We start from the raw sequence: 14,543 nt of genomic DNA on the forward strand, positions 1-14,543 counted from the left end.
TAAAACATACTACTATTTTTTTCCCCTAGAAGTTCCCATCTTATTGTAAATTCCCTCTCTTAGGTGCCTCAAAGAAAATTAAAACAACTCTCTCCTTCTTTTTTTAAAATGCTATTTTTAAAATAGCATTTAAAAAATATTTTGTTTTAGTTGTAGGTGGACACAATACCTTTATTTTTATGTGATACTGAGGATCCAACCCAGGGCCTCATTCATGCTACGTGAGCACTCTACCACTGAGCCACAACCCCAGCTCCCTCAAAATTTTCTTTTTTTGATACCAGTGTTTTTGCTTCTGTATTGATTTGGTAATCAATTTTATCTATGAATGATACATTAGAAGTATGTTTAACCATATATTATTTGAGTCTTTATATCATTTCTTTGTACTTTTTGCCTAAATTTTTTTGAGTAAACATTTTACTTCAGCAAGATAATTTTGGGCATACTTTTATTACTATATAACTCTATTAGTATTGAATCTGAAATTATTTTAAATGAATTTTTAAAAATTTTTTATTAAAATGGGATTTTTCTTAGTAATAAGGAGTTTTAATTTTTTTTTTCAGATTCTCCTGAAAATGATATTCCTATGGAAATCACCACAGCAGAACCACAGGTTTCTGAGGCAGTATATGATTGTGTTATCTGTGGACAGAGTGGCCCCTCCTCTGAAGACCGACCTACGGGATTGGTTGTATTGTTACAAGCATCATCAGGTAAATTCAAAAGTAGTTTTTCAGTAGGAACATTTTAGAGCCAAGGTATATATAACAAATTAAAATAGACAGATGAAAGTTATATCTTGAAAATTATAACTTCAATTAAAATACATAGATTGGCAGATTGGATTAAAAACCAAGATCCAACAATATGTTGTTTGTTATCAAAATATTCAGTCTACCAAAAGATGTAGATTAGTTAGAACTTTGTCTAGCAATAATCGATTTACATCCAAATAGCAAAACTTCTTTATCTGATTTTATCTCACTTTTCTGTATGAGTGTTAGAAGACCTTAGCAGAGAGGTTATAAAGAGATAGGGATTCTTAAAAAGAACCGAAGGGAAATCCTGGAAATGAAAAACTTGATAAACCAAATTAAAAAAGTCAATGAAAGCATCATCAACAGATGAGACCAGTTCAAAGATAGATTTTCAATCCTTGAGGAAAATAATAATAATAGTAATAATCTTAAAGATAAAAAATCTGGGATAATATCAAGAGACCAAATTTAAGAATCACTGGGTAGATGAATGCTCCAAAATAGAGGGGTACACAATCTTTTCAATGAAATAATGTTAGAAAAATTGCCAAATATTAGGACTGAGATGGAAATTCAAATATAAGAGGCATATAGAACCCCAAATATACAGAATTGCAGAAGTACTCCAAGACACATATAGTGAAAATACCTAATATACAGAATAATAATAGAATTTTAAAGCTGCAAGAGAAAAATGACTGGTTTCATTTAGAGATAAACCAATTTGAATTTCAACTGATTTCTCAACACAGACCCTACAAGCCAGGAGGGTTTGGAGTAATATATACCAAGCTCTGAAAGAAAATGGGTGCCAATCAAGATTACTATACCCAGCAAAATTATTCTTCATAATGTATAATAAAATAAAAACCTTCCATGATTAACAGAAACCAAAAGAATTCATAACCAGAAAGCCTATATTACAAAGCATACTCAATGAAATATTTCAGGAAGAAGAAATGGGAAATAAAAATGAAAACCAGCATAGGGATGCAGTATATTAGAAGAATAGTCAACTAAAGGAAACCAAGTCTGAATTAAACATCAAGAAATAAATTGCCAGGAAATAAAAATCATCTCTCTATAATCACAATGTAAATGCTCTTAACTCTTCAATTAAAATACATAGATTGGCAGATTGGATTAAAAAACAAGATCCAACAATATGTTGTTTGTAAGAGATATACCTTATAGACAAAGATACCCACAGACTGAAGGTGAAGGATGGGAAAAGATATACCATGCAAATATAACCTCAAATAAGCCAGGATAGCCATTCTCATATCAGACAAAGTGGATTTCAACCTGAAATTAATCAGAAGAGACAAAGAAGGTTCCTTCATACTGGTTAAGGGAATCATCCAACAGCAAGACATAATGACTGCAAATATTTATGCCCCAAGCACTTGTTTATTCCTTCAAAAAAACTAGCTCTTTGTTTCATTAATGTTTGTATTTTCTTTTCTTCTCAATTTCATTGATTTTGGCTCTAATTTTAGTTATTTCTAGTCTACTACTGACTTTGGTGTTAGTTTGTTCTTCTTTATCTTAGAAGATGGAAAAACCTCCCATATTCTAGGTAGGCAGAATTAATATTATCAAAATATTCAGATTCAATGCAATTCCCATCAAAATACCAAGGACATTCTTCACAGAAGTAAAAAAAGCAGTCCAAAATTAATTTGGAAAAATAAGAGACCCAGAATAGCCAAAGCAATTCTAAGTAAAAAGATTGATGCTAGAGGCATCAGAATACCAGACCTCAAATTATACTGCAGATCTAGAGTAACAAAAACAGCATGGTACTGGCATCAAAACAAACATGAAAACCAATGGAATAGAATAGAAGATACAGAGACAAACCCAGACAAATACAGTTATCTGATACTAGATAAAGGTACCCTAGCACATGTTGTAGAAAAAATAGCTTTTTCAACAAACAATGCTGGAAGAACTGGAAATCCATATGTAGACGAATGAAAGTTGACTCCTATATCTCTCTGCACAAAAGTTGACTCAAAGTGGATCAGAGACCTAGGAATTAGACCAGAAACTCTGCAACTGCTGGAAGAAAATATAGACCCAACACTCTACTATATTGACATAGAAACCAACTTACTTAGCAAGACTCCTACCCCAAAATTGATAAGTGGAATAGCATGAAATTGTAAAACTTCTGCACAGCAAAGGAAACCATTAAGAGCCTGAAAAGAGAACTTACAGAATGGAAGAACATTTTTGCTACCTGCTCCTCAGATAGGACATTGATATCCTCCTGAATATATAAAGAACTCAAAAAACCCCAAATAATCCAGTTAATAAATGGGCAAAAGAACTACATAGACATTTCTCAAAAGAAGAAATACAAATGAAAAGATGTTCAGTATCTCTAGCTATCAGGGAAATGCAAATCAAAAGTATTTTGAGATTTCATCTCCATTCAGAAGGGCAGTTTTCAAGAATATAAATAATAATAAATGTTGGTAAGGATGTGGGGGGGAATCTTTAAACACCTCACATAAGTAAAAGAAATGAGAAGAGAATCAAAATGATATACTAGGAAAAAAAATCACAAAAGAAAGCAGCGATTAATGAATTAAGGAATACAGAGAAAATAAATAACAAAATGGCAGAATTTAAGTCCTTTCTTATCTGTAATCACTTGAAATAATTGCATTACATTGTCCAGGTTAAAGGCAGAGATGGACAGAATGGATGAAAAATTGTGATAACACTAAATGCTCTCTATAAGAGATTCACTTTAGATTTAATGACATCAGTGGGTTGAAAGTGAAAGGATGGGAAGATATTTCATGCAAATAGTAACCCAAAGAAAGCTTGAGGCCCAAACTAACATGAGGCCAAGTAAACATCACATTAAAATTATTTGTAAGAAACAAAGAAGGGCTTTTTATATTAATAAATGGATCTTGTGCCAAACAACAGAGCCCCCAATATATGAAGCAAAAATTGACAGAATTGAAGGGAGAAATGTAATGGTTGGAGACCTTGGTAGATAGAACAGCTAGTTAGAAGACCCAAAAGAAACTGAATACTTGAGCAACATTATAAAACAATCAGACCTAACAGAATTATATAGGATTCAACAAGGGTAGCTTGCACATATTTTTTCTAAATTGTACATAGAAAATTCTCCAAGATAGTCAGGCGCAATGGTGACTTGGAAGGCTGAGGCAGGAGGATCACAAGTTCAAGATCAGCCTCAGCAACTTAGCAAGACCCTGTCTCAAAATAAATATAAAAAAAGCCTGGGATGTGGCTTAGTGTAAAACACCCCTAGGCTCAATCCTCAGTACTAAGGAAAAAAGAAAAGGGGGAGGGGGGACAAAAAAGAAAAGAAATTCTCCAAGATAGAACATACATTAGACCATAAATGAAGTCTTAGTAAATTTAAAAAGATTAAAATCATCCAAAGAATTGTCTCTGACTATAGTAGAATGAAATAAGAAATCAGAAACAGAAGAAATACTTCAAAATTCACAAATACATGGAAATTAAGAAATGTATTCTTAAATAACCAATAGGTCGAAGAGGAAATAATGTGTGAAATTAGAAAATACTTAGAGATAAATGAAAATGAAAGTACAATGTACCAAAAGAAAACCACAGAAACTAATAGCTGTGAATGCTTTTATTAGAAAAGAAGATCCCAAATCAATAACCTAACTTTACTCTTTACAGAACTAGAAAAAGAAGGGGAGGCTAAAACTCAGATAAATTAATAATAAAGTTTAGAGCAGAAATAAAATAGAATCAACAAAACAAAACAAAACAAAAAAAATGGTTTCTTGAAAATACCAACAAAAATGATCACCCTTCCACCAGAGCAACCAAAAAAACAAAAAAGAAAAAATCAGAAATGAAAGTGGGAACATTACTGTAGACTTAAAGAAGTAAAGTTAACTTAAAAAGAATACTATGAACAATTTTATGTTAAAAAAATTAGATAACCTAGATGAAATGAATGATTTCCAAGAAGCACACAAACTGCCAAAACTGACTTAAGAAGAAACAGAAAATTTGAACATCTCTATAATAACAAGAGAGTGAATTAGTAATAATAAAAATAATGGCCTAAGAAAGCCTCTTAACAAAGAAAAGTGCAGGATCAGATGCCTTCACTGGTGAATTCTGTCAGCCACTTAAAGATTAATATTAATTCTTCTCAAACTTGTCCAAATAATAGAAAAGAAGGAACACTTCCTTAAACATTCCTATGAGGCTAGCATTATTGTGACATCAAAACCAAATAATGACATCACAAGAAAAACAAAGATAGGCCAGTAAATACTCTTTATGAATATAGATGCAGAGATCCTCAACAAAGTCCTAACAAATTGAGTCTAGCAGTATAATAAAAGGATTATAAATTATGTTGATTTTATTTTAGCTGCTAGCATCCATCTGCTTCTGTTATTTCTGCTGCTACTTCTGCTGTAAATCCCTCCCAAACTCATGGCCCACTGTGGTCCACCCGATATTCCCTTCTCTAAGAGAAGTTCTACCATGTCACTGAATTTAATAGTAATATGTAGTACTGTTTATTTTTATTCTCACTCTTTTTTTTGTTCTTTGCTGATTTATAATTATAAAATCTTAGCATTATTTTCCCATTTCACTATCTACCTCTCTTTCCAGTTTCTCATTTTGAAAAATTTTGTCTATAAGTTGCATACCCTTCACTTATAGTCACCATTTGTTGCCATATTGTCATCATTTTTTTCTTTTGTATTCTGAGACACACACAGATGCAGACAGGCACACAGACACATGCATACGCACATTCCTTTTTAGAAAAAAATTGTCAACACCATAACATTATATCCCTAAATATTTCAGAATGTATTTCCTAAGAACAAGGATGTTTTACATAGCCATAGTACCATTATACCCAATAAATTTTAATATTAATAGCATTTAATATACTGACTATTCAAATTCACTCAGTTGTCCACATAGTTTGTGTGTTTCTTATTTATTTGACAAATAGTAGTTCTTTATATTTTTGGGATACAGTGTGATGTTTTGATGTATGTATACATTGTAGAATGAGTAAGTCAAGCTAATTGACTATCTATTACATCACCTACTTGGCATATCTTGGGAGGACCAATATTTTTATAGCAGATATTTCTTTTCTTAATCCAGGATCTAATAAACGATCAAGTATTTCTCCTAGTTGTCATTTCTTATTAATCTTACTTAATTTTGAATAGTTTCTCTAGCCGTTTTATAAAGTTTCAAAGAATCCAGGTTGGTTGTTCCATGGATTGTGGTGTTGTCTGGATTTATGTGATTGTTTTCTCATTATTAGATTCAAGTTCAACATTTTTGTCAATGATATTACCTAGGTGATGTTCCTTCCCCTGGCTTCACATTAGGAGGCACAAATGTCAGTTTGTCCCATTTTGGGTGATGCCAACCAAATTTGATCCCTTGGTTAAGGTGGCAGGTAATCCATAGAATGGTATGTTGAAACTCTACCTGTTTATCTTTTTACCCTTTTACTTGATGTTCCTTGCCTTAACCAATGAATGTGTCATCTCTTACTATCATTATTCTTACTGATACTTAGTTTTCTCAAATTCGACTTGTCTGAACTCTCTCAGGTTCTCATGAAACTGTCCCCTCAGTGTTTGAACCTTGCTGTTCACAGTTCCAGGCTCACTTTAAGCTTTTCTCCAACCCTGGATTAAGGCACTCTCTTCAAAGATCTCTGCTTTCTTTTTGTGAGAAGTAGTGTATTTAGAAATGAAGTTTGTTTAGGCTTTTTCAGTGGACATATACTTAAAGAAACCATCTATCCATCCATCATGAGTACATACTCACATTTTTTTGTTATTTTTTAAAAGTAAATATTGACATATTTGTAGCTTTATTTACTCTGTGGAAGAAAACTCAAATGCCACCCTTTTTTAAAGTCTTAAGATTATTTTAATAGTGGAAAATTTAGTGTAGTTTGTGGTAAATAACCTGACTTTTCTTGGAGAATCAGGTTTGTTATTTAATGAGTTTTTATCTCTGTTGATATAGTTTTGGGGCAGTGCCGTGACAATGTTGAACCAAAAAAATTGCCCATCACTGAGGAGGAACAGATTTACCCTTGGGACACATGTGCAGCAGTTCATGATGTGAGACTTTCATTATTACAGCGTTATTTTAAGGACGTAAGTACTCATTTTGTTGAAAGATATTTTTAACTGCAAAGTTGATGGTGATTTCCCTCCAGTTTTATTTATATTTTCTTCTTCTTATGAAATGTCACTCTGATCTCAAGTCTGAAAGTAGTTTACCAGAAAAAAAATTAATATGTGGATAGAAATGTAAATCTGTTAATAAATAAAAATTTCAAGCAATAAATGTGATAGATTTGTTTTAAATGTTATTATGAAGTATTCACAGTTCAATTCAGTGGAAGAATAAAATATTAACTAAAAAATTTTAGATATAGGGTGAATATTTTACAAATATTTTGCCTCCTTTTACTTACATTTAAAGATATACACTAAAATCTTATTACAGTACTTTTAAAATGTAAAAATGTCTTGTGAACAGAGTAGATTTTTTCCATTTCTTTGCATCTAGATACTCTAGTGCAGAGAACTGTTTCAATGCTTTGAAGAGAAACTATTTAGTAGCAACAGCCTTGTTAACATCTTTTTAAAAATTTTATATCATTGATGTTTCCTGATGAATTATCAAATGGAGTTTCCTTTCCCCTGCTGTAGTGTTTTGAATTGACTGTGTCTTGTGATTTAAGTGAACATAATGATAAAGACTTAAAATACATAAAGTATAAAACATTATTTTTAGTTAGGCTATATGAGATGATTATCTAGAAAGATTTCCAGATATAATTTCTTTCTTGCTTGTAAATCTGCTGGCTTAAATAGAATAAACTATTAGAATAGGTAGAAGACATAATACTTAATTAGAAAAACAGTAACTGACTTAGTAATGATAACAGCTACAATACAGCCTGGTTCCATAATATGCTGGACTGAGGTTTATGGTGGCCTCTAGAGGAGCTTATGGTTCTAGTTAGGGAGGCATTGTGTAGAGTAGGAAGAGTCCTAGACCAGGGGGGGGAAATGAGATTTCATTCCAACTCTGCTGTTTCTGAGCTATGTAAGCTTGACTAAATCCCTTAAAGTCCTCTAAAACTTGATTTCCTCATCTGTAGAGTTGAGAATGGTCTTTCCTACAGTAATCCACCAGTTTGGAGGTTCTTTTAGATCACTTTCATGTAATACAGGTCAACAGAAATGTGAAGTGATATTTTAATACTCAAGGTAGCCTATTTAGTTAGGGTCTTAGGTTAAGCCTTATAAGGTAGTTCAGTTTAGGAAATGAGGACCATACATTTTCACAAGCTTTAAAACGAAATTATGGTTAGTTTATAAGTAACTTCTGTGCATATTGTACAGAATTTGCAAATGTACACACCCATTTCACACTTCTGAAATTCCATATTGCTGTCAGAATTTTTTACAGGGTACATATATTACGTGACTAATCAGAGACCAATGTTTTCTTCCTTCCTTCTTTCATACTGGAGATTAAATTCAGGGTGCTGTACTACTGAAGCTACATCCCCAGGCTTTTTTTTTTTTTTTTAATTTTGGTTTTTTTAGTTGTAGGTGGACACAGTCAGTACCTTTTTTAATTTTTTAAATTTTTATGTGGTGCTGAGGATCAAACCCAGGGCCTCACACATGCTAGGTGAGTGCTCTATCACTGAGCCACAACCCCAGGCCCTGAGCCTATTTTTTTATTTTAAATTTTGAAACAGGAGGTTCTCACTGAATTGCTGAGACTGGCCTCAAACTTGTGATCCTCCTGCCTTAGCCTCCCACATTGCTGGGATTACAAGTGTACACCACTATGCCTGTTCAAAGACATTCTGAAATAATATATATTAAGTTCTGCTTTTGTGCAGTTTTGCTGCACCCTTGGTTTGATTTCATATTTTGGTCATAATCCTGGTTTTAATCTTATCATCTTGAATCACTTTAAAATAAATGATTAAAGATAAATGCCAGAGCCAAATAGAAAAACGATTTTTGATTCAATCAAAATATAGCCCAGATTTAACAGAATAATAATTGGGAGGGAAGGGGAGATAAAATAAAGGGGAGAACGTCTGGGTATGTCTTAGAAGCCAGAGTAGTTATTCATTTCTAGAGAAAATATTTTTTTTTTTTTAATAAAAAGACTCTGACCTGAAACTTGAAAATTTGAATGGACCTGAACACTGTTGTGTTTTCTGTTATTGATTATGAGATTTTTTATTCCTAAATCGTTACTTTTGTGTACTTTTATAATAGTTACTTTGTGTATATATGACATACTCCCTGGATTATATGCCTTTGGAGGAGTAGGGCTATTTCTTGTGTTGGTTTTATACCCTCCTAGAGGCTGGTACATGCTCTGTGTGTTGTAGATGCTTCCTGAATTTCTTACTGAATCACACTAAACAGAATGCCAGAGTTTAATAGCTAGAACCGACTGTATAGAATAGAAGAGTAAATATTATTAGGCACTGCTGTTGTTTATAGAATTAAACTGTTAGATTCTGCTCTCTTTACATCAAATGCATGCATTTTACAGAGTTGACTTGTAGAATTTAGTTATGTAAGACAATACAGTCACTATCAAAATTGGAAGTGTTGGGCCGGGGAGATAGCTCAGCTGGAAGAGTGCTTGCTCGCAAGCAGAAGACCCTGAGTTCGATCCCCAGTACCGCGCAAAAAAAAAAAAAAAAAAAAAAAAAAAAATTGGAAGTGTTGTACATGGGTGACATGACACAGTAGAGGGATGAATTGTGAGCTTTGGAGTCAGGTAGACTTGTTTCATCTTGGGCCCTACTGATTACAATTTATTGACCTTAGTAAAGTTTTCATTCTTCTCTTTTAAAAAGGGATGATATCACCTACCCTAGGAGGTCTTAGTAAACACGTAAATTGTGAAGATTCAGTGTTAAGCACCTAGTACTGTGACAGGCAGGCATATAGTTGAAGTTTCTCTAAAATATTAGTCTCATACTATTAAGTGCTTTCCTGTACTTCTGTCTGTAGCAAACTTAGATAAAATATCTATCAGTTATGTAGACAAATGACTATTGTTTTCATTTTTAAAAGCTAACCACTTTTATTAAAAATAGGGATTCATTACCTTTTTATAGTATAGTGCCAGAGAGAGCTGCTTGTTTATTAACTGACTACTAACCATTCTAAAATAATCTAACACCAAAATCTGCTTCAGTTTCCAGTATCTCAAAAGCATAAAACAAATGAGCAGGTCTCCTGTCATTTTTCTGATTTATAACAATAGAATCTTGCTCACCTCCTGTGAGTATTTGATTTATGTCAGTGCACATCTTTAAATCTGCTGGGAAGGCATTTTGCACTATGTAATATTTTCAACTTTTACTTTTGAAGAGTCTTGATCTAATATTGGAACTTTGTTCACTATCATTTAAGGATCATTTTGACTGGGCATTGTTTCAAGCACCTGTGATCCCAGCTACTAGGGAGGCTGAGGCAGGAGGATTGCAAGTTTGAGTATAGCCTGGGCCAACAGTTAGATTCTGTCTTAAAAAATAAAAAATAATTTTGTCACTTCACAATATATAACTTTTTCTCTAAAATAAAAATTAAATTTAAAGGTTTAAATTTTATTCTTACATGTAAGAAAAGAACATGCTTAAAAATTTAACTCGATAGCTTTCAAATCTTTCCTTCAAGTTAGATCTGTGCCTCATATTGCTCTGGCCTGCCTATTTGTTTACTACAGGCTCTAGAGGATGAATTCAAGTTCATGCCCATGCTGTTTGACAAAGGCCAAAGATTTTGAAAAATCTTAAGCTTGTCTATAGGTTGAGGGGAGGTTAGGAAACTAATCTTGTGGTGTATAAGTTAAGGGCTGATATCGAATGACTCTTGGCTTTCTAACATGGTGACTAATTTGATTGTGGAGCTTTTAAACTGAGAGGAGGAAAGATTTATAGAAAAGATGTCAAGTTAAGTTTTTAACATTGATTTTGTATTATCTGAGGGACATTAAACTGTAAATTTCTGGTAGGCTGTTGAGTTTTTGTTTCAAACAACCAGACAAGTTATCCAAACTTGCAGGGTAGGTAAAATTACTAATTAAATGCTTAGGGAGAAATATTTTAATGAGAAGAATAGTAGCACTGAGAAAAGAACCTTGAGGAGTAAAAACATTGAGAGGGCAGGTGAAGAAAAAGAGTCTTGGAAGAAGGCCTAAGGAAAACATTTAAAGAGAAAGGAAGAAAACCAAGAGAGAATTAGCATTTTGGAAGCTGAAGGGAAGTAGGCATTTAAGGAAAGCAGTTGTTAATGTCAGATATCACAGAAAGATTAAGTTCCATACAGAACAATGAAATAATCAACATATAGTTTACAGTGAACTACAGTATAATATTGAGAGCCTCTCTTTTATGGGATGGAAGAAGGCTAGCTCATAATATATATTCTCTCTTCTAATGAGCATAGATATTTGGGCCTGAAACTTCATGGTATTCTAAATTTAAAGATAATTGCCTGGGGCTGTCCCAGTCAGGTTAGTCAGATATTTATTTATATCATGAAACTACAAACTCCACATTAGTATAACAATATGAAATCATGTAGAGGTTTGTGGGGAATTGTTTATACATCTTCAAAATTAATTTTCTTTTCTTTTTTTTTTTTTTTTAAGAGTTCTTGTCTTTTGGCAGTATCAATTGGCTGGGAAGGAGGTGTTTATGTACAAACCTGTGGCCATACATTACATATAGATTGTCATAAATCTTACATGGAATCATTACGGGTAAGTTGATTGGAAAAAAAATTAAAGGTGTGTGTATCTTTCCATCTCATCATAGCATGTGCATCCCAATTCCACCTCTTTGACTTGAGTGATTTTCAATTATTTACTTCACGTTAGCAGCTGATTTCCCTGACGGCAACTGAGACTTTGCTACCATTGCTCTGAAATATTAAACTTTAACATCCTGCCATATCATCTTATATGATGATTTCTCAACTTCTCCATTTTCACTCATTAGAATTTTTTTTACCCCCTTTACATTTTTCCTAGTACATTACCTCTTTCCTAATCTCACTTTTTTGTATTATGCCTATTCTGCCTTTACTAGTTATTTACTCTGCCCCTGTGATTTTAGATCCAGGAGGCTGACCCTGCTAGAAAAATCATAAAACTAATTGAACTGTTATTACAAATTTGTGATTTCTTATAATAGTGGTTTAGAGTCATGGGTTGTAAATATATATTTTATTTCAATTATCTGTCTTTGTTCAGTTTCTTCTCTTCTCCTCAGCATCTATTCTAAACCTTTGCCTCTCCCATCCCATTTTCTTCCCTTAAACTCCAAAATCTTTTCTCTCCCATCTGATTCTGTCTCATTGTATGTCAGCAGGAAAACTGCCTCTTTGTCACACATTTCCTGGGCTTCCTTTTTAAAAATTCTGTAATAAATGACTCCATATCCCAACCCATTCTTTTCTATTCTTGGAGATACTATTCTTTCTTCAGTTTAGGAATAACTTTTTTCTGTGTAGGTACTCTATAATCTGAACTTGCCTATTACTTTGTCTTTTATTAATTCAACATTAATAAGTTCACTAATAGTTCCTTAATCACCATGATACATTTTCCATACCCCAGTATTCAATTGTTCATTCAATAAATATTTCTTCAGTGTCTATAATGTTCTAGGTACTATGATAGTCTTTGAGGATACAATAGTGAATAAGACACAGAATCTGTCCTCAAAGAGTTTACTGTGTATTTTGTAGACAGACAAACAGTTGCAGTATATGTGCTAAATATTATGAGGTATAGACAGGATCTTATTGGAACATCTGCTAGGTGCCAGAACATCTGATAAAATAAGATAAATGAGTGATGGGAGATGAGCTTGGAACGATAATTGGGACCAGATTTTAAAGGGCCTTGTGGCCCATGTAAAGAATTTGGACTTTATATAGATTCCTTAGAGAAAGCCATTAAGGGCTTTTAAGTAGAAATAGGAAATGTCCAGAAAGGTCACTGTGACAGTTTCATAAGAGAAGGAATTAAAAGGGGTATGAGAAGAAAAATGTGATGATAATCATTTAGGAAGTAATAATGGTGGCTTGGACTTGGTTATGGTAGTGTAGATGGAGAAATGGTCATAGATTTGAAATACCTTTAGAAGGATGCTCTTGTGGACTTGATGAGAGATTGCATACAGAACATGAGGCGGGAAGGAAGGAATCAAGATGAGAGATGATGGTGATCATTGAAAGATGTGAAAGATGTTGATTTAGAATAACAAGGTCTCACATTGGGCACTAGACACATTAGATCTTGTAGCAGCAGTGTGGTTGGGAAACCAGTTAGGAGAGATTAGCAAAGAGGATAGAAAGAATAAAGTGGATGGAAGAACTAAAGGAATTTATTAATTATGTACTTTTAGTGGAAGAAGGCAAGGAGCTGAAGGACTGCCATGACCCTTCTTTCTCTGGTACCAGGTGTAACTTTATGCTCCTGGAATAAAGGGGGCAGTGGTAAGTTAGGTTAAGGGACTTGGAATTGGATGAGAGAGGGCTTCCCAGGATGTTGAAGAAAGATTGCTAGCTAATATTTAGGACTCAGTCCAAGTTGGAGTCAATACATGGCTAGAAAGTATTTCATTTTTCTCCAGTAGCATTCAGCTTGTATACAGAATTGAATAAGCTGTACTTCGAATTAATATTGGGTAAAGGTTTTGTTAGTTATGAAACATGGAAAGACATATGGAAGGGAGTTGGAAATGTTACCAAGGGCTTTTGAAGTGGTAGATCGTAGTGTATAGGCAGAATATGACAGTCCTGATAAACTGGGAGAAAAAGAAGGGAATAAGAAGTAGTAGTTGGTGGTCAAAATATAAGAAGTTTTAATTTAGTATTTCAAATGAGGAACAATTTTGGGTCACTGTGGGACAAGACTGTGGTCATGGTAACAGGTGCTAGAGTAGAACAGAATCAGTGCCATAGAAGCGTCTGAGGTCAAGGAGCTAAGGGACTAGGGTATTTAAGATTGTGCACTTATTCACTAATACTGTATAGGAAGGTGACAGGACTTGTACTGATAAGGTTTGATTTAGGTACCAGAGTCTTCAATGGTGAGGGCAGTGGCTAATAGTGAAAAGGAAGAAAAAGCATGATGTCATGGTTAAATGACACAAGCCACAGACAAAGAATGCAGGAGTACCAAGCCAGCACTAGAGAGGATACTGAGTTATGAGGGATGTTAGAGAATGAGTGAGGGGCCTCTGGAGAGACTTCAGGAAAGAATTTAGTTGCAGTTACAGTAAAGAAGAGAATCTAGCATTCTTTGGATTTAAGGTTATGAGAAAGGTTATCACAGAATGCTCTTCTATGATCAGGACCCTTGCTTCAGCCTTTTAGCACACTCTTGTGTATCTTAAAAACAGCTAACAACTCTTCTTTTCCGGAAAGCCTCTGTTACATTTCTCACACTGTATTTTGTTTAAATTTACTTTTACATTTTGAGTACCTTAAGAAAAGAAAATCTATCTTAACTATACTTCACGTGGCACAACATTTGACTCATAAGGAGTTTAGTTTTTATAGAATTAGACTTATGTTGTTACATTTTTAAGGACTTAAAATTAATTTCAAAAAGTAAAAAAAATAGAATTAGTTCTTTCAGTTAAATACTTGAATTACAGGATACAGTGAAATGAGC

At 33.4% G+C, this 14,543-nt stretch overlaps 1 protein-coding gene across 7 annotated transcripts in view; it reads left to right on the plus strand.

The window, feature by feature from the left end:
- Positions 1-14,543, plus strand: part of UBR3 (ubiquitin protein ligase E3 component n-recognin 3) — a 210,515-nt gene that overhangs the window by 125,860 nt on the left and 70,112 nt on the right. For all 7 annotated transcript variants that reach the window (XM_079135462.1, XM_079135466.1, XM_079135463.1 and 4 more), the window contains 3 exons: positions 570-719; positions 6,819-6,952; positions 11,508-11,618. In XM_079135462.1, the coding sequence (XP_078991588.1) occupies positions 570-719; positions 6,819-6,952; positions 11,508-11,618 (395 nt within the window). The remainder of the gene's footprint in view (positions 1-569; positions 720-6,818; positions 6,953-11,507; positions 11,619-14,543) is intronic.

The sequence above is a fragment of the Sciurus vulgaris genome (genome assembly GCF_902686455.1).
Source record: "Sciurus vulgaris genome assembly, chromosome: 3".
NCBI classification, from domain to species: Eukaryota; Metazoa; Chordata; class Mammalia; order Rodentia; family Sciuridae; genus Sciurus; species Sciurus vulgaris.